The 26427-nt window shown below is 50.3% G+C and overlaps 9 protein-coding genes and 1 non-coding gene across 10 annotated transcripts; 3 read left to right on the top strand and 7 right to left on the bottom strand.

Annotated features, from left to right (window-relative positions):
* Positions 1–224: 224 nt before the first annotated feature.
* On the bottom strand, positions 225–1971 carry VTN00DRAFT_6761 (uncharacterized protein; the record flags this gene model as incomplete). The annotated part of the gene is made up of 5 exons (XM_069433433.1): positions 225–1045; positions 1107–1263; positions 1315–1522; positions 1587–1638; positions 1965–1971. The coding sequence occupies 5 exons, from the start codon at positions 1969–1971 to the stop codon at positions 225–227; spliced, it is 1245 nt and encodes a 414-aa protein (XP_069286815.1).
* A 120-nt stretch (positions 1972–2091) lies between these two features.
* On the bottom strand, positions 2092–2662 carry VTN00DRAFT_6762 (uncharacterized protein; the record flags this gene model as incomplete). Its single annotated transcript, XM_069433434.1, has 2 exons — positions 2092–2307; positions 2411–2662. 2 exons carry the CDS (start codon positions 2660–2662, stop codon positions 2092–2094), a joined length of 468 nt encoding a protein of 155 aa, XP_069286816.1.
* A 2668-nt stretch (positions 2663–5330) lies between these two features.
* VTN00DRAFT_6763 (uncharacterized protein) lies at positions 5331–6691 on the bottom strand (the record flags this gene model as incomplete). The annotated part of the gene is made up of 2 exons (XM_069433435.1): positions 5331–6449; positions 6509–6691. 2 exons carry the CDS (start codon positions 6689–6691, stop codon positions 5331–5333), a joined length of 1302 nt encoding a protein of 433 aa, XP_069286817.1.
* Positions 6692–8220: 1529 nt separating this feature from the next.
* VTN00DRAFT_t120 lies at positions 8221–8326 on the top strand. Its single transcript has one exon. It is a non-coding gene; the product is annotated as a tRNA-Ser (tRNA).
* An 807-nt stretch (positions 8327–9133) lies between these two features.
* Positions 9134–10273, top strand: VTN00DRAFT_6764 (uncharacterized protein; the record flags this gene model as incomplete). Its single annotated transcript, XM_069433436.1, has 1 exon — positions 9134–10273. One exon carries the CDS (start codon positions 9134–9136, stop codon positions 10271–10273), a length of 1140 nt encoding a protein of 379 aa, XP_069286818.1.
* Positions 10274–11293: 1020 nt separating this feature from the next.
* On the bottom strand, positions 11294–14421 carry VTN00DRAFT_6765 (uncharacterized protein; the record flags this gene model as incomplete). The annotated part of the gene is made up of 3 exons (XM_069433437.1): positions 11294–13326; positions 13393–13507; positions 13981–14421. The coding sequence occupies 3 exons, from the start codon at positions 14419–14421 to the stop codon at positions 11294–11296; spliced, it is 2589 nt and encodes an 862-aa protein (XP_069286819.1).
* Positions 14422–15071: 650 nt separating this feature from the next.
* VTN00DRAFT_6766 (uncharacterized protein) lies at positions 15072–16737 on the bottom strand (the record flags this gene model as incomplete). Its single annotated transcript, XM_069433438.1, has 4 exons — positions 15072–15344; positions 15864–16125; positions 16201–16632; positions 16691–16737. 4 exons carry the CDS (start codon positions 16735–16737, stop codon positions 15072–15074), a joined length of 1014 nt encoding a protein of 337 aa, XP_069286820.1.
* A 2163-nt stretch (positions 16738–18900) lies between these two features.
* On the top strand, positions 18901–19236 carry VTN00DRAFT_6767 (uncharacterized protein; the record flags this gene model as incomplete). Its single annotated transcript, XM_069433439.1, has 1 exon — positions 18901–19236. The coding sequence occupies one exon, from the start codon at positions 18901–18903 to the stop codon at positions 19234–19236; it is 336 nt and encodes a 111-aa protein (XP_069286821.1).
* Positions 19237–19446: 210 nt separating this feature from the next.
* VTN00DRAFT_6768 (uncharacterized protein) lies at positions 19447–21621 on the bottom strand (the record flags this gene model as incomplete). The annotated part of the gene is made up of 8 exons (XM_069433440.1): positions 19447–19707; positions 19779–20603; positions 20657–20733; positions 20785–20952; positions 21012–21054; positions 21115–21146; positions 21264–21300; positions 21454–21621. 8 exons carry the CDS (start codon positions 21619–21621, stop codon positions 19447–19449), a joined length of 1611 nt encoding a protein of 536 aa, XP_069286822.1.
* Positions 21622–21779: 158 nt separating this feature from the next.
* VTN00DRAFT_6769 (uncharacterized protein) lies at positions 21780–25690 on the bottom strand (the record flags this gene model as incomplete). The annotated part of the gene is made up of 6 exons (XM_069433441.1): positions 21780–22067; positions 22147–22321; positions 23008–24632; positions 24719–24841; positions 24900–24942; positions 25644–25690. The coding sequence occupies 6 exons, from the start codon at positions 25688–25690 to the stop codon at positions 21780–21782; spliced, it is 2301 nt and encodes a 766-aa protein (XP_069286823.1).
* Positions 25691–26427: the final 737 nt, after the last annotated feature.

Below are 26427 nucleotides of genomic sequence, written 5' to 3' on the forward strand. Positions count from 1 at the left end.
TGAGCTGCAGAGAGAAAAAAGAATACTCCAAATAGATACAAGGCAAGCCAGAATATGTCAAGACTCCACAATGTCCTGGAAGTGGTAAATGGATACGGGGAATCATGAAGCAAAAATAGCTACATGAACTGCAGCCAAAAAGACAAGGTAAAGAGGCCTCGACGAGACAACTCATCTCTTCAAGGGACCTGGTACAAGAATGTCCAGAATGGGAGGCGTTGCCCTTAAGCATGGGCCGCCTTCTCTGCCTTCTCCTTAGCTTCCTTCTCCACTTTTTCACGCTCCTCTTCCTCCTTCATCTCGCGCACCTTGGCAAGGACAACCTCCCGGAATATCGCCCCACGCGCAACCTTGCTCAGACTGCGCTTTTTCGTGGTGCCCGGCAAGCCGTCCGCCGACTGCGCCCCGGTCTGTTTGGCGTTGTCGGTCTCCACGGCCGGGAATGGGGTACTGCCGTTTTGGCCAGTAGACACGTCTGCCGCGCTGGGGATGTCATCCTCGTCATCTTCCTGCATCTTAAGGGCCTCAATGCGGTTTGCGAGTTTAATGATCTCAATGCCACGCCTAAGCCTGGCCTTAGCCATGTAGGCCCGGATCTCAGGCAGCAGGTTGTGGTCGCTGGCGGATTCTCCCTTCAGCCATGGGTGTCGGAGAGCCTCCTCGGAGGTAGCACGCTTGGTTGGATCCGGTTGGAGCAGGGTCATGATAAAATCCTTGGCATCCTTGGAGACATCCTTCCAGTAGCGCTCGTGGAAGACAATGCGTCCATTCCGGCACTCCTCGATCAAGTCTGGCAGGTTCTCCGACCGGAACGGCGAATAACCGCAGAGCAGTGTGTAGGTAATAACTCCCATGGACCACATGTCGACTGCCTTTCCGTGGCCCTGCTTAAGCATGACCTCAGGAGCGGCGTAGCCAAACGATCCAGCCATGGTCGTCAATACTTCTGACGGGCTGTCCAGCATCTTGGCAATGCCAAAGTCTGCCAGCACCAGGGGTGAGTCGGGTGCGGAGGTAAGGTACAGGAGATTCTCGGGTTTCAGGTCTGCAAGTTTGGCTGTCAGTGAGTCTGCTGACGAGCAAGACCATCAAATGGGAAAACAGACCTCGGTGGACAATGTTCCGCTCATGGAGATAGTTGACCGCATCCAGGACCTGCCTGATGGTCTGAGAGGCGTCCTTCTCTGTGAACTTGCCATACTCGCAGATCCTGTCGAACAGCTCTCCACCAGTAGCCAGTTGAGTGACGATGTAGTATTTGTCCTGCTATCCATCAGCCCTCGGACATACTGCCACCAACTCCTGTGGACGCACCCTCGACTCGAACCAGTCGTGGAAATGGACGATGTTCGGGTGATTCAACGCCTGCAACATCTCCAGCTCATCATAGACCATCTGCTCGTTTCCCTTGACATTCTTCTTGAGGATGATCTTCACAGCGACCTTTCCAGCGCTGCATTCAGCCTCGCGAACAATGCCATATGTGCCAGCGCCCAATGTCTTCCCAAACCGGTATTGAGATCTGTAAATGATGAGCGTCGGGTGCCCCGCATGAGGGAGAAACTAGGAACACTCGTAGATCTTACTTCTTTTCGTAGCTCTCGGGCTGACCCTGCAGCCTGCTGAGCATGTTGGAGACTGCATTGATCCACACATGGTCAGCCAATTGAAGACGACATTCAGCGGAGGAGTAAACGAAGCAGAGCACGGCACGAAAGAGTAGCAGTAAGTCACAGGAAGCTCCAGACCATGATCCCAGACGAACATGAGGGTTCTCAGGACACTTGCAACGCCCAACAAGGCGAGCAGGAGCTCGACCAGAGCCATGGATGTTCGCACTGGCGAGCTGTAGCCCACAAGATACGGCACATGACGGTGGAAGAGATCGGTGGTAGCCATCAATTGGGGTGGACAAGACGAGGAAAGCACAAAGATGTGTCCACAAAGAGCATCGTACTACTCACAGCTCATGTTTGCGACAAAGGAGCGGGCAGCGGCCGCGCTCTCTCGGAATAATCGCTAAGGAGGTGGGCTCGAGGAGAAAGGTGGGCGCCCCGCACGTGAAAGTGAGGGCGGACAGCGAGACCAAGACTAAAAGGAGCAGAGACGCCGGTCAAGAAACGGACAGGGTATCAACTGAGCGGGAAAAAGAGCGTAGAAGAGCTGAAGCGACGGAGCGTAGGCAGCAGAAGAGCGGCTCGTACTGTACGACACGGTGTCTGGTGGTTGTTTGGCGCCTAACGAGCGTCGGGCGCTGACGGACAACGAGTCCTCGAGCGACAAGTCGAAGGAGCGGGGGAAGGGGCTCTGGGACTCTTTGAGCAGTAATTGAAAGAGAGAACGAACGCTGGAGGTGAGGGTTGTTTTTTGTGTAAGTGAAGGGCTGGAGTGGCCGTCTGATAATCTCGACTGCACAGCCCCCGTCAGAGGATGGCGGGGCAGGGGTCGACGACCAGATCGGCTGGTGATGTGGAGTTCTGGCGCGTCTCCGGATGCGCTTCTTTCTCCCTCCAACTCTCAGCCTCAAGGTGCGCCACTTGAACAGTTCATCAACTTCATCTCCGTTTGAAAATCGCCTTGGCTGTTCATCTGGCATCCAGCGCAGAATGAGCCACGGGGTTCGCCAGCACTGGACGCCGTCGTTTGCGTCGACAGCCCCCATAAATTGTGACGTTCGGGAGATCCGACGCTCTAACTTCGAGTGTTTCTCGTCCGCTAATCCTCCAGCAGCACTGATAGCACGTCCATCACACTAACACATGACCCTTATCTCGTGAACAATGCACCCTTTAGGTCCCTCAGCCAAAAAGCTGAACGATTTTCCCGCATGCTAGCGACAACAATCGGCCACTATTAGGCACTAGTTTGCGGGCGCTACACATGTTCGTGAGTCGTATGCGCCTTTGCCGTGCTAGGCATGCTTAGAACCTTTGGAGCCTGGACCTTAGACTGGCCCCCTTCACCCATGCTCAAGGTCGCCTAAAGGTGATCGTCGTCAACCAGACGGCCGAGACGGATCTGGACCGAAAAAGCTCCCATCTATGTCCATCATATCATCTAGATTATTTCGTGTCACTGGCTACACTGACCAAAGCTATATAGCGCAGAAATCTCTTGCAAGCGAAATTACAGCGAAAAGAAAAAAACACACTATGAAGAGGAGAATTTAATAGTCCAAGATTAGCTGGTCTATGAGTTTGGTAGGCCGCTCGGCAAAGCGGAAAAGTGGACCGTGGTCTCAAAGTCAATCTGAGCAAGAATCTCCGATTGAATCGGAGAATTCTAAGTTCAGATCCATGTACGGAGTACAGTAGTCTTTGTGACTACGAGTAAAGCCCAAAATGGTCTATACGTTCATGATCTTATCTACACGGAACGGTGATGCGTTCTGAGCCACTATGTCCCTCCTCGTTCTTACGACCAGGTCGATCCTGCGCTTTTATGTTTAAAATGAAAGTTCAGTTTATTCAGTCTTCTAGGTATGGACTATACTGTACGTATACCCGTGTTACAAGCTCTACGCTTGCGTAGCTTGAGAATAGGCAGTATAAGATCCTAATACTGGACTGGTTCTAATGCAAATTGATAACTAGATCTTTTTATGCATAATGTAGTTATCTGCTAGAACCAGAATCTATATTCAAATCCATCATTCCACTGAGAATCCTCCTGTCGGTCCGGCATGTTCTAATATCACACTATCTATGATCGTAGCATAATATCTACAGAGCGCATAGTAGAAGAACGGATCACTGTCATACAGTAAGAAGGCTACAACATCGAAATACACGAAGATGTTATACTAAGTAGTTAAATCTATCCCAAAGCTGCTAATGTCATCCCACTTGTATATAGTAGTGGTCTTATATATTGCTTGGAAGTCCCTTCTGATCATCAGCCTGAGGTCTTAGCTTCCTTGGTCTGTGTGTTGAGTAGGTGCGGTGCCTAGAGCTCTCTAAGACAGCCTAAGGAAAGGATGCTCCAGTTTGGGCAGCAAGGGGATAGGAGATACTTCGTACATAGATGCCTAATAGAATACCAGAAGCACCCTTCTTTTGACATATACGGAGCATTTCACCCTGCTAGGGAGAGCCTTTCCCACCTCATGGTAATAATAACCCGCGTTTCTAGACCGTCTTCACTCAGACCGGTCAAACCCTCACTCACCTCGCCGGAGCCCCTCCAGTTCCTCCAGCAGGCAAGCGAACACCTCATATATTCCATTCCCAACGTAACCTAGCAACAAAACCCGGGGCCTCCTAGCTCAGTGAGTAAGGTAAGATGAGGTGCTTTCCATCACCTGACCTGACCTACTGAATACATATATGCAGGAGAAAAGGTCCCGGTCGAGTCCTGGAGGCGATGATGGTTGCAGCAGTGCGGTCACTACCAATATCTTGCTAACATCACCAGATGACTATTACCTTCAGGATAGCAAAACCCTGCGCGCCAGAGGCATAGGCGGGGTTTTCGTAGCATCCCTCCCCCATCTCCCCGGAGATGGGCTGGGGGTGTGAGCTTTTTTTGATTTTTTGTTTTCTATCATTTATTGTTTTCATGGATGGGCGCATGTGGTATCTATCTAAACTTTTGGTGATTGGTCTGCGGAGAATTCTTAGCTGGGAACTAACCGCGTTAGCTGCCAAAGGACAGCTAAAGAATTATATCCTTACTGCTTGTTTGTTTATTTCTCGAAATAGGAACATTTAGTAGAATTGATGCCGTGATGCGACTAAGAAATATCTAGATAGAATCAAAGCGACTTTTTTGTGCGTATAGTACATACCTGCAGACTGTGCTGCCTGCCGTACAGAAAATCCTTCGTCTGATGATTATTGACGAGATATAGGCGAAGGTAATAAATCGTGAGTTAAATACGGGAAAATAAAAGGAATATTGTATTGTATTGTGGCTTTACTTATGGACGTAAATACTTTGACCAAGCGATTCACTTTTATTGCTGCATGGAACTATCATGATGTTTTTGAATTGAGAAATGAACAACCGGAACTCAATCACGAATTATCAATAAAAGCAAAGAACAGAACGTAGAAGATTGCATGTCAGGCTTCGACAGGACAATAATTAGCGGTTATCAATTATGATTAACAAGGGTATCTGCACTCGACTTACGTGTTTTGAAAATCCAATAACAAAGAAACAGACCAGAAAGGAGGGCGATTGCGAAACGACTAAAGCAAGTGGAAGAAAAACATATCAAAAAGCAGAGTTTTGATAGAAAAAAAAGAAACTCATACATCATGCAATGCTATCAGCACCAGAAGGTGAGTCTGGTCTGCGGCTGAAAGGCCAAGTTGCCTATAGGCTACCTAGGACTCATCCAGGTAGAGATCATCCAAAGCCTGAGAGCACAGTCTGTCATAGTACTCCTTACCCTTCCAACCGCGGTTCTTAGCCCTGAGTCCTATATTCCATCCCTCCGCACGCAGACGAGCGATCCGCTCCTGCTTCGTCTCCTCAAAGGCCGCAGGGCTGGAAACGGATCTGGAAGACACAGTAGCCATGGATCCTATACTATTGCCAGGCTTGGTCTCCAAAGGAGTAAAGCTCCAGAAGGAAGCAGAGCGCTTATCCCTCGTGGCCCGGTGGATGTGCTGGAGTTCTGTTGTCGTGGAAATAAGGGACGAGATGACGGCGATGTTTGCGCGGAGGTGTGAGCTGAAGGAACGGAGGTCGTTGTTGTATCGAGATATGGCCTTTGCGCGGTTTGGAGTGATATCGATGCTGGCTTTGTTGTTGTCGTTGTTGTCTTCGACGGAGGTCAAGGAGACGACGCTGTTGTTTGAAATCGAGCGGGAATCGACACTGCTGGCCCTGCTGAGATCTGAATCGTCGGAACTGCCAGTCACATTCCTTGCTGGAATTATCTTGATGGGGAGCGGAGGGAGTGGTCGAACCCTCGCTGGCGGATTAGCAAGAGGCTGCGTCTTTGTCAATTGCATGTCAGCATTCATCTCGCTTCCTTGTTTTGGCTCTCCACGGCACTTTCGAATTTGGAGCGGTGGTGGCATAAGTTTGCTCTCTTCGGTCTTATGAACAGGGAGCTTGAACATGAGTGTAGTATCCTTGGCAGGGGCCGGGTCTTTCGAGATAAACGGATCGTCATCTGACAAAAGTGAAGACACGTTCCCCATTTTAAGGTCGCGTATGATGTGACTCCCTGCGTTACTAACGGTTGGAGGTGACTCTAGGGATTCAGAAGCACGCGAGGAAGAAAAGTCACTGTCATCAACAGGAGAATCAAACTCGTCAACGGTGCTGGGAACGGGAGTAACGGCAGGCAGAGACTCGTTGCAGGAAGTAAAATGGTCCAGAGCCAACTGCAAAAGCGGGACTTTGTTGCTGGAATACGTATGAGCGGCACGGCCTAGGGCCTCGTAGGATATAGCACTGTAGAAGTGAAGAAACGTCTTGTAGACCGGATGAAGCTGTTTTAAAAGAGGTTAGCATGCTTATTTTTCTTTTAGCAACATGCGGAGCTTCCCACCGGTCCATTTTTATTGTTTAGAAGCTCAGCGGAGCGCATGGCACACTGCCTGTATTGACGTCTGAGATAGAGTGACTTGACATCTTGAAGGACCAGCTTCCACTGAGCTGATGACTTTGGGTATAGAAGAGATCCATCACCGGCAGAGGGTTTTAGGGGTTTCCTGGGAACTACAGGCGCCATGACGGGGTTCGACAATAGAATAGAACAAAGTAAACAAAGGTGAAGAGCAAAGATATCGATTGGAGAGGCGACACTTCAACTGTGCATAAGCAAACTTGGTTCCTGAGGTTGTTGAGGTATCAAGCCGGTCAATAAGTTTCCAATCCAGCTACCAAACGGAAATGCTTTAAAGCTTTCAAGAGGAGGCAAGGGCATAAAATAGACGAAGTTCTTATCTGTACAGCACATGGACAAGTGGAAGTTGACGAGATGAAAGAGCTGTTGCTATCCAAGTTGATGCTACTTCAATCAGACCACGACACGTACACAGAACGTCATGGCAACAACAAAGGTAAACAACCTACACGAGAACACGTATATTGTCCTGAGTTGCTGGACTGATGTAGTTGGAATTTCAACTGGATTACCTATTCAAGCTTTCCAATTCCCATGCCACCTCTTACGTCAATCAACTTCTATCAAAGTAATCGTAATCATCTCTTATCTTCAATTCGCGAGCCGTCTCCGCTTTGTTCAAGCTTCTTGTGGACTTGACATACTCTCTGAACGCCCTTGATATGCGCACGACCCTTTTCAGGTGCCTCTCCAGCAACTTCGGCTTACTTCCCTTCTCTCCAGCCTTGTAGACTGCCAGGGAAACGACAGTCTGGAAAGCCACTGAGAAAACTAGTCAGTAAAAGCTCGATAACATAACTTGGATCTCATAGTGTAGCAAACCATTGCGGATCTCACGGCCATTCCCACTACAGAGCTTTGACTTCTGAACTGTGTTTTACGTACCTTAGGTATTGTCAGACTGCGCGAACCTAGTAATCCGAAGGTATGATGATGAAAGCTCAGATTATTCGAATCTACCTAACTAACTGATTATTTATCTCATGGAATTAGGTGTGAAGACCTTCCGAATATGGCAATATCAAACAATCCCGAAAAATATGGTATATCGATGCAATATAAAGGGGTATTGCAAGGGCTATAACAAAGGAAAATAAGCAATTATCGATATAGGCAGTATAATTCCTTTATTGCAGGGATTATGGCCTTCGAGATGCCTGGATCGGCGTGTGCTGATTAGGTTCATAGGCTCCTTGGCATACCGCTAGGTTATAGTGGTAATATTCGGCTGGCAGGTATTCTTTCGCGTCATAGCCGTATTGTCCGCCCATCTCGGCGACTTCGCGGAGCTTCTTAAAATTGTTATCCCATATTTCCTCGTGCACGTAGTCGTCCAGCACTGGGTAGTGTAGCAGGATATGGATTCAAGAGGAGAAGGCCTGGATCAAGGCTGCCGGCTCGATTCGTTGTCAAGAAGAGGGTGCAAGATATTTAATCAAGGGCACTGGATACCCTTGGAGGACGGTTGAATCCCTCAAGCCGCCGACTATAAGAACTCCCTTTTCGACCAGCTCTCTACACAGAAGCTTTCAATATTTCCCCTGTTTACTACACTACCTTAAGCACGCCTTGTTCCAATGAGATTGGATGAAACCGAGAACAAAAGAAACTTCGAGAAATCTTTGAAAGCGAATGACATGGTGCCCGAGTGGTTAAGGGGCAAGACTTGAACCCGTCCTTTGGAGACCGGGATGAAATCTTGTGGCTTCGGCCGCGCACGTTCGAACCGTGCCCATGTCGTCCAAATTCCTTTTTTCCATTCTTCATGATCCACGGATCACGTGGTATACAGTGTAACTGGGTGTGCACGTGAGCTTCTCCCTGGTGGGAATTGACTGCCTGAGGTGTCCAGATGCTTAAGGGTAGGTATGTACCTGATGATAGGGGATTTGGAAGAATACAAAGTTTCAAGAAATGCAAGCAGCAAGATCATAAAATAAAGCATTAAGAAGTTCATTACTTTTCTAGTCTGTATGTATACCCACCTATGCATACAAGACAAGAGAGTCAATGGCGCGCTTTGTTGGACTGTACCAAGCGGGAGGAGGGACATTTTTCCGGGATCCGGAAAATGGAGGCTAATTGCTGAATAGCAGTATGTAGTTCTATAGATAATCATTTTTGAATTTGGCTAATCCAGCAATTTATACTCCGTATATACGCCAGTATGCATAACACCTGGACAGGATCCACAATCCACAGCGTGGTGCGATGTATTACCCAAGCCAAAATAATAAGACGAATGATGCATGAATGAAGTAGCTTTCAAAAGGTCAAATTGTTTATGTCGAGGACCTGAACAGCTCCCTATCCAATACCAGCAAGCAACCGGCCCGCAGGCAACAACGAATCACAATCCAAAGCGGGGAAAGCTGCTCGTGATGACCGGTTGGATCAGATCCTGAGGAATCGCTTCATTAATCAATCTATTTATGCAAACGCTTTAATGCGCCCTCATCAGATGAAGGACTTTCTCAGACGCATAAAGCTACATCCCGTTCCCCGTCGTCCGACGACAACCAACACCAACACACGACTACAACCAACATGTCGGGAAACCCACCTCTACCGCCCGAACTATTCAACCGGAAACCGAAAGTCCCATGGGAATACGACCAGCCGTTTCCTCAGCCATTCTACTATTTCCGAAAGGAGACAGGTGCGTGGACGGCAGCGAGATCTACAGCCGACGTTACAGCAACACGTAAAGTTAAAGCACCATCCAAGATCCGCCTCATCACATGGAACATCGACGCGCTAGTCCCCTTCGCGGAGGAGCGCATGGCGGGCGCCCTCGAGTATCTGGAGAAACTCTACAACCAGACCCAGCCCCAGTCCGAAACCGCCACTTCCACCCTCCCAGATGATGATGACGATAATGCACCACCACCGATGGTGATATTCCTCCAAGAAATGCTCCGCTCGGATTTGGAGCAGATCCAGAACGCAAAATGGGTGCAAAAGCACTTCTACATGACAGACATCGCCCCGGAATTCTGGGAGAACGAATTCTACGGGACCACGACGCTGGTGGAGAAGCGGTTCCCTGTCCAGCGTGTGTTCCGGGTGCATTATCGGGCGTCGAGGATGCAGCGGGATGGGCTGTTTGTGGATGTCTCTGTGCGGTTGCCTGGTGCTGCTGAAAAATCGGAAAACGCAGAGAAAGAGACGAAGATCCTCTTCCTCTGCAATACGCACCTTGAGAGCCTGGTTTCCAACCCCCCGCTTCGTCCCGTACAGATGAAGGTCGCATCGACGTTCATGCATGGATCAGCTCCTCATCCAGCAGTTGGATCTGAAGGTGGAAAAGTACCCGCACCACCTCACGCAGCCCTCCTCGCGGGCGACCTCAACGCCTTCGCACCTGAGGACCTCACTGCCCCTGGCGAATGCGGTCTACAGGATACCTTCCTCGTCCTAGGCGGGAAAGACGGCACCGAAGAGTCTTACACCTGGGGACAGCAGGTTCCCGAGGAATTGCGGAAGCGGTTTGGCTGCAGCAGGATGGACAAGATCTTGCTCTGTGGAGGGATTGAGGCGAAGAGTCTGGAGAGGATCGGGGCCGGCGTGACGGTGAAAGTGCCGGATGGTCAGGAAGAGGGCCCGACTGAGAGGGATGAGTGGGTTACGGATCACTTGGGGCTGATGGGTGATTTTGTTGTTGTCCGCAAGGATTCGAAAGAATGAATGATTGCTTAACCTACTAGTTAATTATGTCTTAAAACAGATATAATCAGTACCAGGTACAGGTACTTACTAGGATTTGGGGTACTAAGCCAGACTCCGTACGAGATATGGTGAGCTTTGCAGAGGTCTCACTGCTACATTCGTGCCTAACCGGATGCTACTGCTCTACATACTCTATTACGAAGATCTAATTATTACGCTGGAGATCAATACTATGTACGTACCATCGTCATCTTCAGGAAGGGGGAAAAAAATAGAGCATGGATCCCATTAGACACTAAAACTAAACTTCTGGTAACGAGCTCCAGTGCTATTATTAATCCCAATGAATGCCATGACTTTGAGATCGGACAAACGTGCACAATGCATGAACCAGTAGAATATAGAACACAAAAACACGACCGAAACTTGTTCACCGCACTTCAACCCACAATCCAACCCAACCCACAGTACCTAATGCAAAGCCATGCGCCGATAAACGATGTCAAAAGAAATAGAAGACGAGACTATGTGAATTCGCAAACTGAAAATTCAAGACGTCACGAAGTAAGGCTTGCCGATACACTGTAAACATTCGTTCCTTCTGTTCGGATGAAGTGTGTTTGCGCCGAACCAACAAGAACGATATCAGAAGGCGATTATGAGAAGTCATATAGTGAAAGAGCTATCCCCGAAAACTTGCTCGTGAAGTAAGGGCACCGAGGTACTAAGAATCGCCATGTTCCCGCATAATACGTTGGGGCATATGCAAGAAAGAAGAAATAGAAACACGGCTGTGAGTACTTGTAACGCGACAGACCCTCGAAGACTTCCTGGGAAACCGAGAGTTATCGATACACTGTAAATATCATGTGCCCATAGACAAAGCATTCGAGTCGAGGAAATAAAAACTCGATGTCGATCGGTTGGGAGAAATTGCAAACTGAAAACACCAGACGGCCTCGAGAGAGTATCTGGCGCACCTAGGATATTCATACTTCCGCAAAGAACGCGTCCAATAAATCTGATCCATCGCAGAGATCACTCTGACCTGCTGTTGTCGGCTACGTTGCCGTTCTGACTTCCCGGCTCGACGTTGACAGAACCTATCGCCTCTCCAACGGCAGAAATCGCGCCCAGAAAATCACCCAAAAGTCTGTCCAACTCAGAGGCAACGACAGAGTCATCGGCACCGGCAGTCAAACTCTCCGCGCTCGGAGGCTGGATGTTAGGGAAGTTGACTGGTGGAACACTGCCTTTGGTTGTCGACGTCGGAGCACGCCTTGCCGTCGGGATCGACTGAGGTGGAAGTGACGTAACGGGCGGGATGGACGTAGGGGCTTTCACGTTCGCGTTTTTGGAGGGAAGGGTAGATGGTAACGGCTCAACGTAGGAAGGAACGTCGGTGATCGAGTTGTTGTCTTGCCAAGCAGGATGGTCATCTTCTTGGTCTGGTCCCGGTCCATCGAGGACAGAAGATGGCTCGTAGTCGCCATAGCCAGCTGAGTCCATCATTGTCGGTAATTCATTGTCAAAGAAGTGCCCATGCTGTGCAGAGTCTCCAGGAGGGGTTTGAGGGCGGTCAAAGCGGAACGGATCGTACTCCGTGTCAGACGCTGTCGACAATGTGGATACTGCTGTTGATGGACGGGACTCGGAGTCACCTGGCTCACCGATGCTAGAGTCTCGAACATGGGTCGCTGGTGGTTGAGACGCTCTGATAGTAGCTGCGAGATCGTCCTGAGCCTCTGTTCTGGTTGTGCTCTCTGGCTCCTCTGTCATCACCGGGAAAGTCCACTCCATGGTTGCCCGTTTGTCATTCTGGGCGTCCTGGGAGGAAGCTACCTTATCGCCGTCCTCGTCACGTTGACTTTCGTTCTTGTCGTTGTCAACCTCTTTGGGGGGCAGCATGAACGCAGGGAACTTCCAGTCCATTGTCGGTGGTCGAGGTCCACTCTGCGGCTGATACACGTCGTTGACTTGGGAGTCGCTCCCCGCGTCAGAGCCACGCGTCCGGGAGTGCTCCTCACTCGAGGTGCGATAGAGACGCCCACTTGATCTGTTAGCTCGAATAGTATCCGCGTCAGCCAGCTGGAATGGCTGGTTCGATGCTGAACCCGCCGCGTAATGCGACGAGTCGAAAGCCCCCAAATTGAGGTCGATGAAGGTCGACGTGACGGACGATCGATCGGTATCCGTCCGCAAGGGCAGGTCAGAGTACCTCCGCTTCTGCTCGACAGGCACAAAGTCGTTCTTGGTCTCGTATTTGTAGCTCGGCATGTCCTCGTTGAAGAGACCTTCCATTGCCGCCGCGCCACGCTTGACACGTTCGTCGAAGTTGGCTTTCTCCTCTGGGGTCAGTTCGGCAACCGGGGAGTCATCAAACGGGCCAAGCTGGCGGGGCTTGGTGGTTGGCTGTATCTCCCTTTCGATATCAGCGAGGGAGGCGGACAACTGGTCGAGATCGATGACCGAGTAACGCTTCTCGAAGCCGTCAGTCGTGCTGAAGTTCCAGTCCTCGTCCAGCGAGTTGTTGTCTCCTGGGAACTCAGCAGCCGCGGCCCCCCCCGGGTTGAACAGGGAGATTCGCTGCCCACCTCGTTGAGCCCACTGGTAGTAGATACGTACCAAATCGCTCAGCGACGAGGTGGGGTACCCGTCGGCAGAGTTATGTATATAGGGGTGCGCCAGGATATCCCCCATTGATGGGCGCGTCTGTGGTTCCGTATTAAGGGAGAAGGACACCAGGTCCTTCAACCCTTCACTGTATCCCTCCCCCTCCAGCCTTGGCGCCACGCGATTGAGCTGGCGTCCTATCTGCATCCGCTCTCGCAAGTTCGCATTGGGGGGATTCCCCGTTGCGAACTCGTAGAGGGTGCAGCCGAACGCCCAGACATCAATTTCGCTGCCATACTGGTGCGCCCCCCCGCCCCGGTTCGAAAACATCTCTGGCGGCATCCAGTGTGGGGTTCCAATCCAAGTGGACCGTTTGTCCAACTTGGATTGGAGGATCCCCGCGACACCGAAGTCGCAGATCTGTAATCTCCCCTCCTCGTGGATGAGGATATTGGCGGCTGTGAAAATTGCAATCAGCATGGATTTCGGAGGAACAATTTCCGACAGGGAAATGGATTACTTACCCTTGACATCCCGGTGGATGATGCCAGCATCATGTATAGCTCGCAACCCTTCTGCGAGTTCACGGGCGATCGGGATGATAAATCTCTCCTCGAGTTTATCACCCGTGGCCCGCATCTAAAGCCATTATATATCAGTAAAGATCGCCTGTGATTAAGTATATAAATGAAGTAAGAATGGAAAGAGGAAAAGAGGGGCTATATAGAAGTGAGTCGGGGGCCCTTCTGCGCTGAAGGGCGCGCCCACTAAGGGCGGGAAGGGGACCTAGGCAAGGTATATAAAGATAATAAAAGGATACAAGACAATGTCGACTATATAAGAATAACAGAAGTAGAGATCACAAATGCATTCCCAAGCAGTAAGGAGTATATATGACCAGCGTGGTAAGCGGTGAGGAGGGGGAAGAAGGCAGAAAGGATGGTGGTGGAGATCATATGGACAGACTTCTGGAAGCACATTCACTGGCCCAAGACTGGTGCGCGGAAGGTGCTCAGGGACTTTCACACTGAGCGACAGACCAGTCAAAGTGCTGAATGAATGAAAGGGGTACATTCACGTCATAGATGAATAGTAGAAATATAGGGACTTACCAGGGTCTTGACGCTTCCACCGGGACAATATTCGCACACCAGCCATAACTGGGAATGGATCGAGATCGCTTCAATAAGCATGTTTATATTCTTCGCACCGGCATCCTTGACTTGTTGCATGACTTTGGTCTCGTGGATGAAATCCTTTATCGACTCGTCCTTCATGTCTCGGATAGACTTGTAATCGACAGTGTCGATATCCATGACCTTGATCGCTACTAGCTTGCCGGACGGTAATTGCCGACCTTTGTACACACGTCCATAAGCACCCTTTCCAATCAGTTCGTCGAACTCGTAAGGCGGGGAATCGGTTTTCGCTCTTCGGCACATCTCCTTGATGGCAGCTCCTTGTTCTCGTGCTAGCCTCATCGCTTCGGCCTTTTGCTTTGTGATCGCCATGACGGCAGGATCAAGGAAACGAGAGGCACGGACGGGCTCCATGGTGGCAGCTGATCGATTAGGGAAGAAAGATTCTGGAAGAGGAGTAGTTGGAGAGGAAGGTTTTGAAAAGGGTCTTGGGTCAAACGGAGAGGAGTTTCCGGGCAAGAAAATCCTGAAGGGGGTGTCAGTAAGACCTTGAGAGGCTACTGGAAAGCTCGACGTTGGAAATGAAGTTATCGGAGAGGAGCTCTCTGGAGAGAAAGGAGTATGTCGGATTCCGGGAACAGCTTCTGCAGAAGAAGTAGGTGGTTGAGGTCTCGCAGGAAAAAAATCAGGAGGCAGAGCAGGTCTCTCTTGGATGGATGCACGACGAACAAAAGGACTGAAAGGATCACGTTCGACTTGTTCAACTTGCGGGTCTGGAGTGTCCGAAGATGAAAGGAACGCTGCAGTCGTTTCTCCCTTACTGCTCTTCTTTGAACTGTGGAAGAACTTTCGAATGGAGGACGCAAGACCGGAACCACTTTTCTTGCTCTTGTGTTGCTTTTCTGAGGAGTTAGGATCGGCGTTCGAAGAGGAGCTCTTTCGAAAGGACGGGCAAGGATTCGAGCCTTCAGATTTTCTACGTCCTCTGCCAACGGTCTGTTCAGGTGTGCGATAAGTCGACGCGTCGGTGTTACTGTTGTCGTCGAGGCCAAAAGGGACAAAGTTTAGTGGGTCGTAAAGTCGCCGTCCAGTCTCAAAGCTGAATGGAGGATACGGTGCAGTGGCAGAGGGGAAAAGAGTAGGTCGATGTTCTCTAGTTGGTCGTCTCCTAGAAGTCCTTGTCTCAGAGACAGGTGCTGCTTCCGGTACTCTATCGGCGGCAGGACGGCTTCGAGGAAGACGGTCAAGAGGAGAGGAAGGAGTAGATGGTTCTGAAGGACGTTCTTCTCGGGCAGAGTGTTTGCGACTTCTCGACTGCTGATCGAATGAAGTTGAAGCTGAAGAAAGATCCGTCAGTTGAGCACAGGGACCGGAGCTCTTTCTTGGCTGGCCAAATGGAGTTAAGGGAAAAGAAGTCGTAGCAAGATCAGATGATTGAGCAGGAGAACTGGTGCTCTTTCTCGGCTGAGCAACAGGAGTTGTGAAGGGAACAGGGGCCGCCGGCCGATCTGTTGGTTGACCGCGAACACCGGAACTCTTCCTTGACTGGGAGAAAAGAGCTGAAGGAGAAGTTGCAGCAAGATCTGTCTTCTGCCCGTGCGGATAGGTGCTCTTTCTCGGTTGACCAAAAGGAGCTACTGAGCCGAAAGAAGCAGAAGCTAAGGTGGAAGGAGTAGAAACTTGTGGAAGAGGAAATGAAGAAAGATGAACAGGAAGAGGCGGGACAGGAGGCTCAGGATCTGGAGAGAAATAATATGGAGTCTCAGACCGCTTGTGAGTTTTATCTCTCGATGACTTTCGTCCGCATAAGCTGTACTCGTGTCCGAAAGACTTGCTGGCCTCAAGGCGAGTTTTACGGAGCGGAACTTGTTGGCCTTCTTGCTCTTCGACCGGAAAGTGAGTGGGAGTGTTATGGGGAGGAAGTTCGAAGTTAGGAAAGTCGACGCGTGCGCTCGAGACAGCACCTGGAGACGAATCACGTGATGTTTTGGACTGAGGGCACGCTTCAGGATATGAGGGAAAAAGAGTAGAAGATGTCGAATCGGCAGGATACCACTCTTCCGGCTCGGACTCCTGATAGGTCGGAAACGGTTCGAGTTCAGGATCAGGGGATTTGGTCTGTCTTTCGAAACTAAAAACCAAGGACCAGTTAGTGCGTTCACAGATATAATCCAGAACTAGCTGGGTGCTTACCTCCACTGAGATTCTCTGCCTCCTAGGAAGCTAGGATCTAGATCTAATTGGCTGTTTCTGGAATATGGATCACCGATAAGATCAGTGTAAGCACGTGCTCGTCTTGTTGCTAGGTCCTGGTTTCTCGGATCGGCTGGAGGACTAGAACAAGCTCGACGAAGCGCAGAAGCTAGAACTGCAAGACTGGGAGGTGTAGAAGGACGTTGCTCACGGTCTACGTCAGACTCTACCTGTTCCTGATCTTCAGGTTCAACTTCAACTGCGATTTCAGGTAGTGCTTCTGTCGATTGTTCGACAGGACTGGAGGCAGTGTTGTCAGTTTCCTGCTCCTGGGGACTCTGGACTTGAGGAAAGAAGTAAGCACTGGCTTCTCGATCCTCTTCGTCACTACCGACAGAAAATCCCCGAGTAAGGATAGGATTGAAGTCGTCGCTATAGGGAAGAGGAAGTCAGTATACACGAACACAAGGCCATGAGTGGAATATCGAACCCATAGATGCCTCTACGGCGGTTACGGGGGTTTGGAGGGTGATCCATGACGATGAATGTGTATCAAAACAAAGGAGAAGGATACAACAGATGCCCAGGGTAGATCAAGGGAAAGAAGGACTTGTCTCAAGGAAAAGAGGAAGATGGTGACGAAGACGAGAGTGCTTGGGATGAAGAAGATGAGAAAGAGGGAAAGGAAAGAAGCAGACTTACGTAGAAGATCAAGACGAGGGAGGCGCCGCGTCCGTGTTTGTTCTGGATATACGGACGTCGACCAGCTTTCCTTCACTTCGAGGCAGCCTCGATATACCAATTGCTGCTCGAAGAATCGATATTAGACGCTATACAACCAGGTTGTGGGTCGCATATGCTTGGATTGCCGGATTGGGCGTAATGACAAGATATCCCTACCGTTTTCTACAACACAAAAGCACCTCCTATACGCCCGCAAGGATCAATATAAGATCCGTCGTCGATGTATGAGAGGGCGATATAGTGAGGGTTTTGATGAGGATCTGAGCAGATCACGTCCTGACGCGCTAAATTAGCGCCGGTTCGGACCGTTTTAGATAAACGCCGATTGGCTGTCCAGGAGGTTGAAATCAAGAGGTGTGAATTGCACGTCCTGGCGCGTGAAATCCTGTTAAAGCCAGGAACAAGGTCTTGTCTTGATTGAAGAGACAAACTGGGTCCCAGGCGCTGAGAGCTCTGGCAGGTCCGATGCCGTCAAGCAGACTCTATATCGGAGGTGTTGGGACCTCAGAACCTTGAAGCAGGGAGCAGAAAGGGCACAAGAGCCTGGTAAGTCAAGAGCTCCCTTATATCGCTACACGAGGAAGACGACAGTCAGCACCGTCCCAAGCAACAGGACTCGAACAAGCAGCAATCCATCTTGCAAAAAGCCATGGAAGATTGTATCTTCTTCAAGAAAGGAAAGAATGAACAAGGAAATGGCTGATCTCCAGCAAAACATACAGGGACTCCTTCCTCACAGGACGATGGGACAAGGTCACGTGCCAGATATCTAGGTGGGAAGCAGCATGCCAAAAACAGACAGGACTAATAGGGATATAGGATCAGAAACAAATCGCACGTGTATTTGGATATTAGAGCATCCCCAGGAATGAAAGAACCAATGTGCCGCCCTCGACGCGAGAACTCGGGATGAAACCGCTTGACCTACCAAGAGAACTCCAAAGCTTAGACAGCACAGACCAGGAAAAAGAAAAAAAGGGGGGGGGTGAGGTCGAAGGAAAAAGCAGCAAAAGAACAACGAGCGAAGAAAACGAATGGGAATGGAAGAAGGGATATTAAATTTCTCTTTGATTCCTGTGCTCGCTCATCCTTTACTAAAGGTACGGAGAACGGGGTTCCCGTCGATCGAGAGCCCAAACGTCCGATTAAGCTTCCGCCGCGGTCACGTTACCGAATAATCTTCTCCATCCCTTCGATGCCCTCACGTGTCGGATATCGGAGAAACTCGTTGGCCGCTCTGCGGAAGCCGGAGTCTTGGCATATGGGCCTCCTATGCAGCATATGCAGTTATCTCGGTGCTGCAGGATTACTCGGAGTACTATGGGTAGGCAGTTGAAGTTAGTGCAGTGCACGTCAATTCCACAATAGATCGGGTTTTTGCGAGGAGTGGAAGCAGTGATAGTCCGCGTGGAAAACGCTCCGCTCCGCCCTCGAGCGACCAGGTCGGGCCAGCTGTATTATGTAAAACGGTTCCCCAGTACCGTGTGAACTCTATGAAGTAGCTGCTGGAGAACGGCTGACGTCAACCGAAGCAGCGTCATATTATTTAGCAGCTTGACTTGTCATGTTGTTGCTAAAATCGCAACTAATGGAGGATTTTTGATTCCGTGTGCAAGCCGGTCTCTCTCATTCAAAAAGAAAGCATTTGCTGAAGTTCCAAAAAGAGAAGTGGATCATCTACCTACTTAAGGTAAGTATGTTGCATTGCAATGCGCTCAACGGAACCCTCGAAGATCTATTGCCTTGGAAAACCAAAATTACTACCTAAGTAGTATTCAAGTATGGAGGAGTAATCTTGTGCATTCTTCATGTACTCTGCTCTTATATCCAAGATTCGGATTCCATTGCCACATCATAGAAATGAAATGGCTGTCATCCAGCAGTGGATTGCATGCTGACGTCGCATTCATACAGCAGCATCTCAAGCATAGAAAGACCCCATCGCGACTACCAGAAATGTCTTCCAATCAATCCAACCAAAACTCCAACCAACCCCAAAACCGCGGCTTCCTCGGCGGCCTCACCTCCGCCGCCGCCAACGTAACCAATACCGCCGGCAACGCCGCGGGCGGCGTCCTCGGGACGGTCGGCGACACCGTGAGCGCGGCAGGCCGCGGGGTCGGGAGTACCCTGCAGCAGACGACAAGGAGTTTAGGTGGGGCGACGAAGGATCTAGGTGGAGTTCTTGGCGGGGGGGATGGGGAACAGGGTATGGGTGCAAGTGGGATTGGAAGTGAGGGTGAGGGTGAGGGTGAGGGATCAGAGACTAAGGGTGGGATGAGTAGAGAGTAGGTAGATCTTGCTCATTGAGATAGATGGTTGCTCTAGCGAGCATCATATGTATTGTATGTACGACGACTAAACAAAAGTATGTATGTACAATTCGATGCAGAGGAATCAGAGAAAGTCTATTTTCGACCAAGAGGAAAGAAAGTCAAACAACGATATCTATCAAAGGAGCATAAACAAAGACGAGTAATCATTTAGAATCATCACTTTTCACTAGCACAGACGGAACTCAGCCCTCAGCGCCTCACCAAACCTCTTGATAGCCTCGGTGATCTTATCCGCCGGGGCAGCTGCAAACGTCGCGCGGAAGAACATTCCATCCTCGTCGACGGTGCTGTCGGCCTTGAACCAGCTACCCCGGGATACAAGGACATTCCTTTCGGTGGCTGCGTTGAAGATGGCCTCTTCGATGGCGTCGTGGCTTTCGCCGGCAATGGCCTTGGGGTGCTTTTTCCAGTCGACTTGGATCCAGTGCTGCCGTAACGTGTCAGCTGCTTCTCTTCCAAAGCTTTCAGTAAAAAGATGAGAATATCAGATATACTTACAAACATCCCTGCAGTGGGAGGGGTCCAGCTAGCGACTTCTGTTGGAAGATACTTCTCGCAGGCCTGGACGATGGTATTCCTGCGGTTCGTGTACTGCATCCGCAGATTGATCAACCAATCCAGGTAGCCGGAGTGACCCCACTGCTCGTCCAGCAATTTGAACAGGATGAGCTGAGAGATGCCACTGGGGTTCTGGGTCGAGCACTCGAAATGCCTCGTGAATCGCTCGACAATCTGCTCGGAAGCGACAATCCAGGCGACTCTGGAACCAGGAGAGACGACCTTAGAGAACGAATCAAGGCGTAAGACACGACCGTCAACGTCTATACTCAGGAAAGACGGGATCAGCGCCTTCAAGAACTCCTTGTGATTGGAAGGCGCTGGCACGGATGGCCCATCTGCTCTGGTATAGGGCTGCATCTGGAGGAAGTAGTAAGGCTCGTCTTCGACGATATACAAGTCGTGCTTCTGTGCAACCTTGTACACCTCCCTCCGCCTCTCGATCGACTGAGTAGCTCCTGTAGGGTTCTGTCCGGAAGGAACCGTGTAAAGGAGATATGGCTTGCGAGCACCTCTAGCCTTCTCATCCCAGTTGGTCAGGACATCGTCAAGGGACTCTGGCAGAAGGCCCTGCTCATCCATCTTGACAGCCGCAGCTCTAATGCCCAACGGATGGGCCGTTTCCAACGCAGTCGAGAATGTATATTCTTCTGTTATGATATAGTCGCCCCTTTCACAGAAGATTCTGAGTGTCGCATCCCAGGAGGCCGTGCTTCCTGGGGTAAGACAGCATTGCCAGTCCGAGTATGGAGGGTTATGCACGATCTAAGATTGTTCAGCATAGCAGTCGTTGAAGAGATCAAGGACATGATGTTCACCTCAGTATGCTCCGTAACAAAGCGCAGCATCTGGCCAGAACCCGTTGCTTGTCCATAGTTCAGGGCTATTTCGAGATCTAGAATCCAGTCAGCACTTAATCCTTGGAGATGACCAATTTCAGACCGACCATATTCGCTAGTTCCGTCACGAATATCGTGTCTTCCAGCTCTTGCAACTTTCCCGTACTTCCGCATCTCATCCTCTGAGAAGCGTGGCGGCTCTGGGACCTTGATGTCGATGTGATCGAAAGGGAAGTATTCACTGGATGGAAGGCCACCTCCCAGAGAAATCATCCCTACGAATCCATTAGCTATCCAACAAGGTCTGCGCAGATACCGATCCGGAATAATCTACCTGGTTGCTTGAGATACTTGGCAGCGGCTTTCAGCGTCGATGACTGGTAAGGACACTTCAGTTCACTGCACATACTCCAGACATAGTATCCTTAATGACAAACCTTTCTAGCCTTGGCCTCAGCGGAAAGTATATCTACCGCGCGAACAAGTTAGCTGAGTCCAGAGTCATGGCAGATTTGCCCCTTAGCAAATCCCTGACGAAAACAAAGCTTCATGCTGGAAAGAGAGGAAGGAAACTGGGAAAACTTACGATCCCACCGCTTCGCGCTGGGTTTGTTATAGCAAGCCTAAGAGTATCAAAACATTGTCAGTTGCTGAGCACATTCCAGAGTTTCTCCCCCCAAAACAACAGCCTACTGAGCCCTCATCTTTGGTGACAACCCAGCTGTCCTAAACTATCTTTTTCTAGCTTCAATGGCGCACGAAAGACGGTTTCTTACAGGGCTCTTGAACATATCACTGTTGGCCATAGCTGCGACGCCGGTAGGCATCTTGGTCTTGGCTCTCCATGCTTTCACGTCATCGAGCGTCAGCGGGTCGGGAATGACCATCGAGGACGTGTCCGTCACGCCCGTGACCTCGATATCCACAGCAGCGGGAGGACTCATGATGTTGGCGGCGGGCAGGCAGTCTGGAGCCTACGAAACAAGTGCGATAGACTTCTGCGTAGCAAACAACAGTGCGATAACGATAACACGTCCGGGGGGAAGGGAGCAATAGTATTCACAATAATATATATTTGTGGAGGAGAATGAAAAGAAGGAGGCTACGTCAAGCGCTCAGGTGGTGGAGAGAAAAGAGGCGAGGAGGCGGGAGGATTATTTAAACAGCATCCAGTCGAGTCCGTGACCACACAGTCCAGGACGGTGGTAGCTTCGGACGATCCCTTCCGTGTTTGGCCACAAGCTGTGCTTCGGAACCAGACATGGTTGTTTTCCGCCGCCGTGCGCAGAGCACGAGTCACAGCAGCTTGCCATCTGGTTCCTTCGGCCGGGTTCCAGGTGTGACTGCATCGTCTTCTGGTATCGACGGTCCGTCCCTCTAAGGCGGTGAGCTGTTTAGATCGAGCTTCTCCGGTCCTTACAACGTATCCTGCTGCTGCGTCGGGGTACTATCTCCGGAGTGGTTCTGACATGCCAAGTCTCGTTGTGGAAGGGCGAGACGAGGCGGGACGACACAGTCAACGCTTTGTGGAGAATCTCTCGTACCTGGCCGACATGCTCGGCCACGGATACGTCCAGGCCCGCGAGCCACCGCACTAGTCGTGCGAAGGGCGCGCAGGCGGGGAAGCTCTGCCCGGGTGATTCACTACGCATTGCTATGATTTGCAGTCACCTCCAGTATACTCAATTCTCCGTATCCGTGCTCCGTCCACTGAAGTGTAGATTTAGAATGTCTCCATCTGTACAAGTCCGTGTTCTAGAATAACAGGAGTCATCAAGGGTCCAAGCCCCCGCCCGCATAGATAAGGCTATCGTCGGAGTAACCCGCCACCCTTATCGATAAGCTTTCCCGTTATCGTAACCCACACCGCTGCCCAAAGACGAATCGAATCAATTGCTGTTAGTCGTGGTATACTTGTTGTGGTTGACATATCGTAGGGTTACATAAAATATTTCTTGACTCTGTCCAAGAAAAGTGCAGCGGGTCCGGTCCGTCTGTACAGGTTTAGGGTTAGATCTGAGATATACAGTTGTCAGAGAAATTTATATCTCCGCGACCCGTTAGCTGACAAAGACGGTTAAATAATCCATTGCGGTGCAATCACCTTGAGAAAATAACCATGAAGATATTCTTGTCTTATCTGAACGCTGTTATAATTGATGCTATCAAATCCGAGACAAGTGGTATATACATACTTCCTTGATTTTTCTTTCATCGCTGGTAAATCGTAATCCTCATAATCAAGCCTCTATGTCTACTTGGAGAGAATAGACTCCAGATGGACTGGACACCCTATAGTATGTACCTGGTTGTATACCATTCTTACTCACATCTTCGCGACGTACTTTCCCTCCGTTCCATCGAGCTGTGCCTCCAAAACCGCCGTCGTCCCATTGAGGACGCTCTCTACGGCCTGGGGCAACAAACGGGCAAGCTCTCCTACAGTCCCCGCACAACCAGCCCAGAGCTCTCCACCTGCCGCGGCTTTGGCGATGCCGGAGTAGTCGGGGGTCGGGGCAAAGGAGATATTGAGGTCCTCGTTTGTCGCACGGGAGCCGTAGCCATCCGGGTGGACCAACAACATACTCCTCCGTGGTGCGTTCCAGCCCTTGTTGTTCAGAACAATGGTCAGGACGGGGATGTTGTAGCGTCGGGAGATCCAGTAGACGGAGCCAGGAACGGAGAAGAGGTAGGTTCCATCACCGACAATCTGGCAGACAAACTTGCCCTTGCCCTTGCCGCCATGCTGGTCGTCGGTAGCCAGCTTGATCCCCAAAGCACCACCACCAGACCAGCCGAGACCGCCACCTCCGCAGTTGATCCAGGAGTTGGGCAACGTGGCACCGATCTGGTCTGCAACAAAAGCCGTGAGGGTAACGGCTTCAATTGCCCAGATGGTATCCGCAGGACACTGTTTTCGCACCTGGGAAATGAGATATGACACGTTCAAGTGGGCAGCATCACCACCGTCTGGCGGGGCGGCGAGTTGCGCAATTGCCTCCTGTCTCTTTTTTTGTTCTTCTTCAAGACGCTTGCGGCGCGACGCAAACTCTTCGCTGTTGACGGTTTGTGTTAATTCCTTGTGCGAGGAAATGTACTCATTCAACTGCTTGAAAGCAGTTGCGGAGTCAGCTCTGAAGGTGGCTATTGATGGGATATAGAAGACTGGAATCTGCTGCTTTAGCGGATCGACGTCGATGTGAACGATCTTGGCCGAGTCGGAAGGCTTGCACTGGGTCGGGATCCATGGCACATCACAGTCAACGACCAAGATGAAATCTGCAGTCTTGATAGCATCATGAGATCCAAAGCGCATACCCAGCGCACCAGGATGGTCAGCCGGGAAGCACATATCACAACCACCGGTGTCAAGGACACGCAGGCTTTTAACAGTATCAGCCAGGGTGACAAGCTCTTTTGCAGCGCTCGCTGATCGTCCAGTATAGCCAACGATAGCCAAAGGCTCTTTTGCGGCAACGAGCTCCGACGCGATCATCTCTACGCCCTGAGGCGGCAGCGCAGCAGGACCGACAGGAGCCCAGACATTCTGGTTCACCTGGTAGGGTTGAATTTCCTCCTCCATTACCTCTCTGGCACCAACCAGGTACACGGGACCTTTGGGGTCGCTGGTTGCAAACTGCAGGGCACGGTTGACCATCTGTTTGATATTCTTGCCGGTCTTGATTTCCCCTGCATACCTGCAGTACTGCGCAACAATCTGCTTCTGATCAGGTACATCTTGGATCCAGTGAATGTATTCCGTTCGAGAACCACGCATCTCCCCTTCCAGGGTGTAGGGTGACAGTCCAGCGAAGATGAGGACCGGAGCCCGGCCGCAGGACGCATTGTGGACAGCGGCAGCGAGTCCCTGGGTTCCGACATCGACGTGCACGATGACGCACTGGGGTTTTCCCGTCAGACGGGCGTAGCCATCGGCCATTGAAAGGGCGACCATCTACCGAGAGGGGAAAAGAGCGGGGTTAGCTTCGTGAGTGCTAAGAGGCCGTCGATAGCCGACTCGGCCGGGACGTAGCTACATACCTCGTTGGGGCAGGTTATGACCCTGGGGAATTGGTCCCTGCGCTCCTTCTGGCCCTTGGCCATGGCCTCCAGGATGGAGGGATGGTCCGATCCGAGGTTTGCAAAGACATGAGTGACCCCTGCCTGTCTCAAGTCAGTATCTATCGAGTCCCAAGTGTCCAGCTAGGATGGAATGTCGGACCTCCCAAAGAGCCTCGAAGAAGGCAAACGAGGCGGTATAAACCCTATATAGAATTGGCAGTCAGAATGGCACCGCACGCTTTTGAAGCAATTAGGCCTGCAAAGAGAGCTGTATTGGGACACACATCTTCAAAACTCACGTGTCTATTCCCCGCACTTATAGAATTGATCCAGCAAGTACTAGTATGATAGAGTATATAGAGAGAGACACCACCACTGAAGGAGAGGAGGCCAGACGGGATGAGTCTGGGAAAGAGGATAGCAGACACGGGAAAGCAATGATTATAAGGTCAACAGTGGGGAGGACAACAGCGGGCTCATTCGGGATGCTTCTCGGCAAACGGGTTATCGTTGACGCGGGGTCCTTTATCCGGGTGGAAACGTGACTGCGGGGTGGTGGGGCTCTGTATTAGCGGGGTATAATGCTTGTTTGGGTTTCTACTGTTACGGCAGGATATCATCTATGTAACTGATATTTTTAGTCCGAGATAAGACCGGACTCCGTTCGAGCTACCATGTAAAGCGGTCACGGCATGTCCCAGCTTCTTGCGATTTGACTGGAAGTGCTTGCAGATGTGCTAGATCACATGTGCTACTGTAGATCGCATACACCTGTACTGGTATGACACAGAACGTTTTCCTTTTGTCCGGAGAGTCAGTTGACTAATGATTATATAATCACATATGAAAATTCTCCGTTCTTCTAATTAAAAGGAATATTCTGTTGCGTTTCTATTTCACATACCGTTGAGCGGATTCTGAGATGGCAGCATCACACATCATTGCATGCATGCTTGATGCGGATGCTAGAGAAAGCTTGGCGGTTGATCGGACCACGACTACAGCGGACGATAGAGACCAAATTGCCCAAATACTGCCACTAATTGCCACCTCTCGATGTTGCTAAATGCACGCACCATTCTGCTGCTCGACATGCAGTTAGGGCTGCCTGCCAGCATGCATACATGGAGGGCTTTAGGGGAATCCTTGAAAACTTCAGTTGTAGACCAGGAGGTCTGGGCCGAAGAATGGATCTAATCTTTCAAGGAGTCAGTTCAAGGGTTCCCAGAAGGGTAGTTGTAGAGCAGGTGCAGCTTTGATTGGCAATGATTGATTCCTCTGTGAAATCAATATCTATCTCCTTGCTACCTATGAGATTTAACTCAATTTCAAATTTTGTCAGACACAATTAGGTTAGGTTTACTAATTATTATGTACAGGATATCTCTAACCTGCGCTCAGATATAGACATGTCTGATATACTCCATAGTGTTGGGAGTTCGGATAGCAAGTGCTAGGCAAGCTTCACGCGCATCTGGACGAGAGGTATCGTAGAGATATTCAATAGGTATAAATAAAATGAGCACCTGTTTCGACTAGTTATTGGTCCTCTCAAAGGTTCAACTTAGCGACTAGAGGGAGTCTGATGTATCAACACATACCAAGGCATTTAGCCTATCGAGACTGGTCGCTGTGAATTCCATGATAAATACCCAACAATGCGTATAAACACCTAGATATAATAAATT

This window comes from Thermoascus crustaceus, assembly GCF_041956765.1.
Source record: "Thermoascus crustaceus strain CBS 181.67 unplaced genomic scaffold VTN00scaffold_4, whole genome shotgun sequence".
In the NCBI taxonomy this organism is placed as follows: domain Eukaryota; kingdom Fungi; phylum Ascomycota; class Eurotiomycetes; order Eurotiales; family Thermoascaceae; genus Thermoascus; species Thermoascus crustaceus.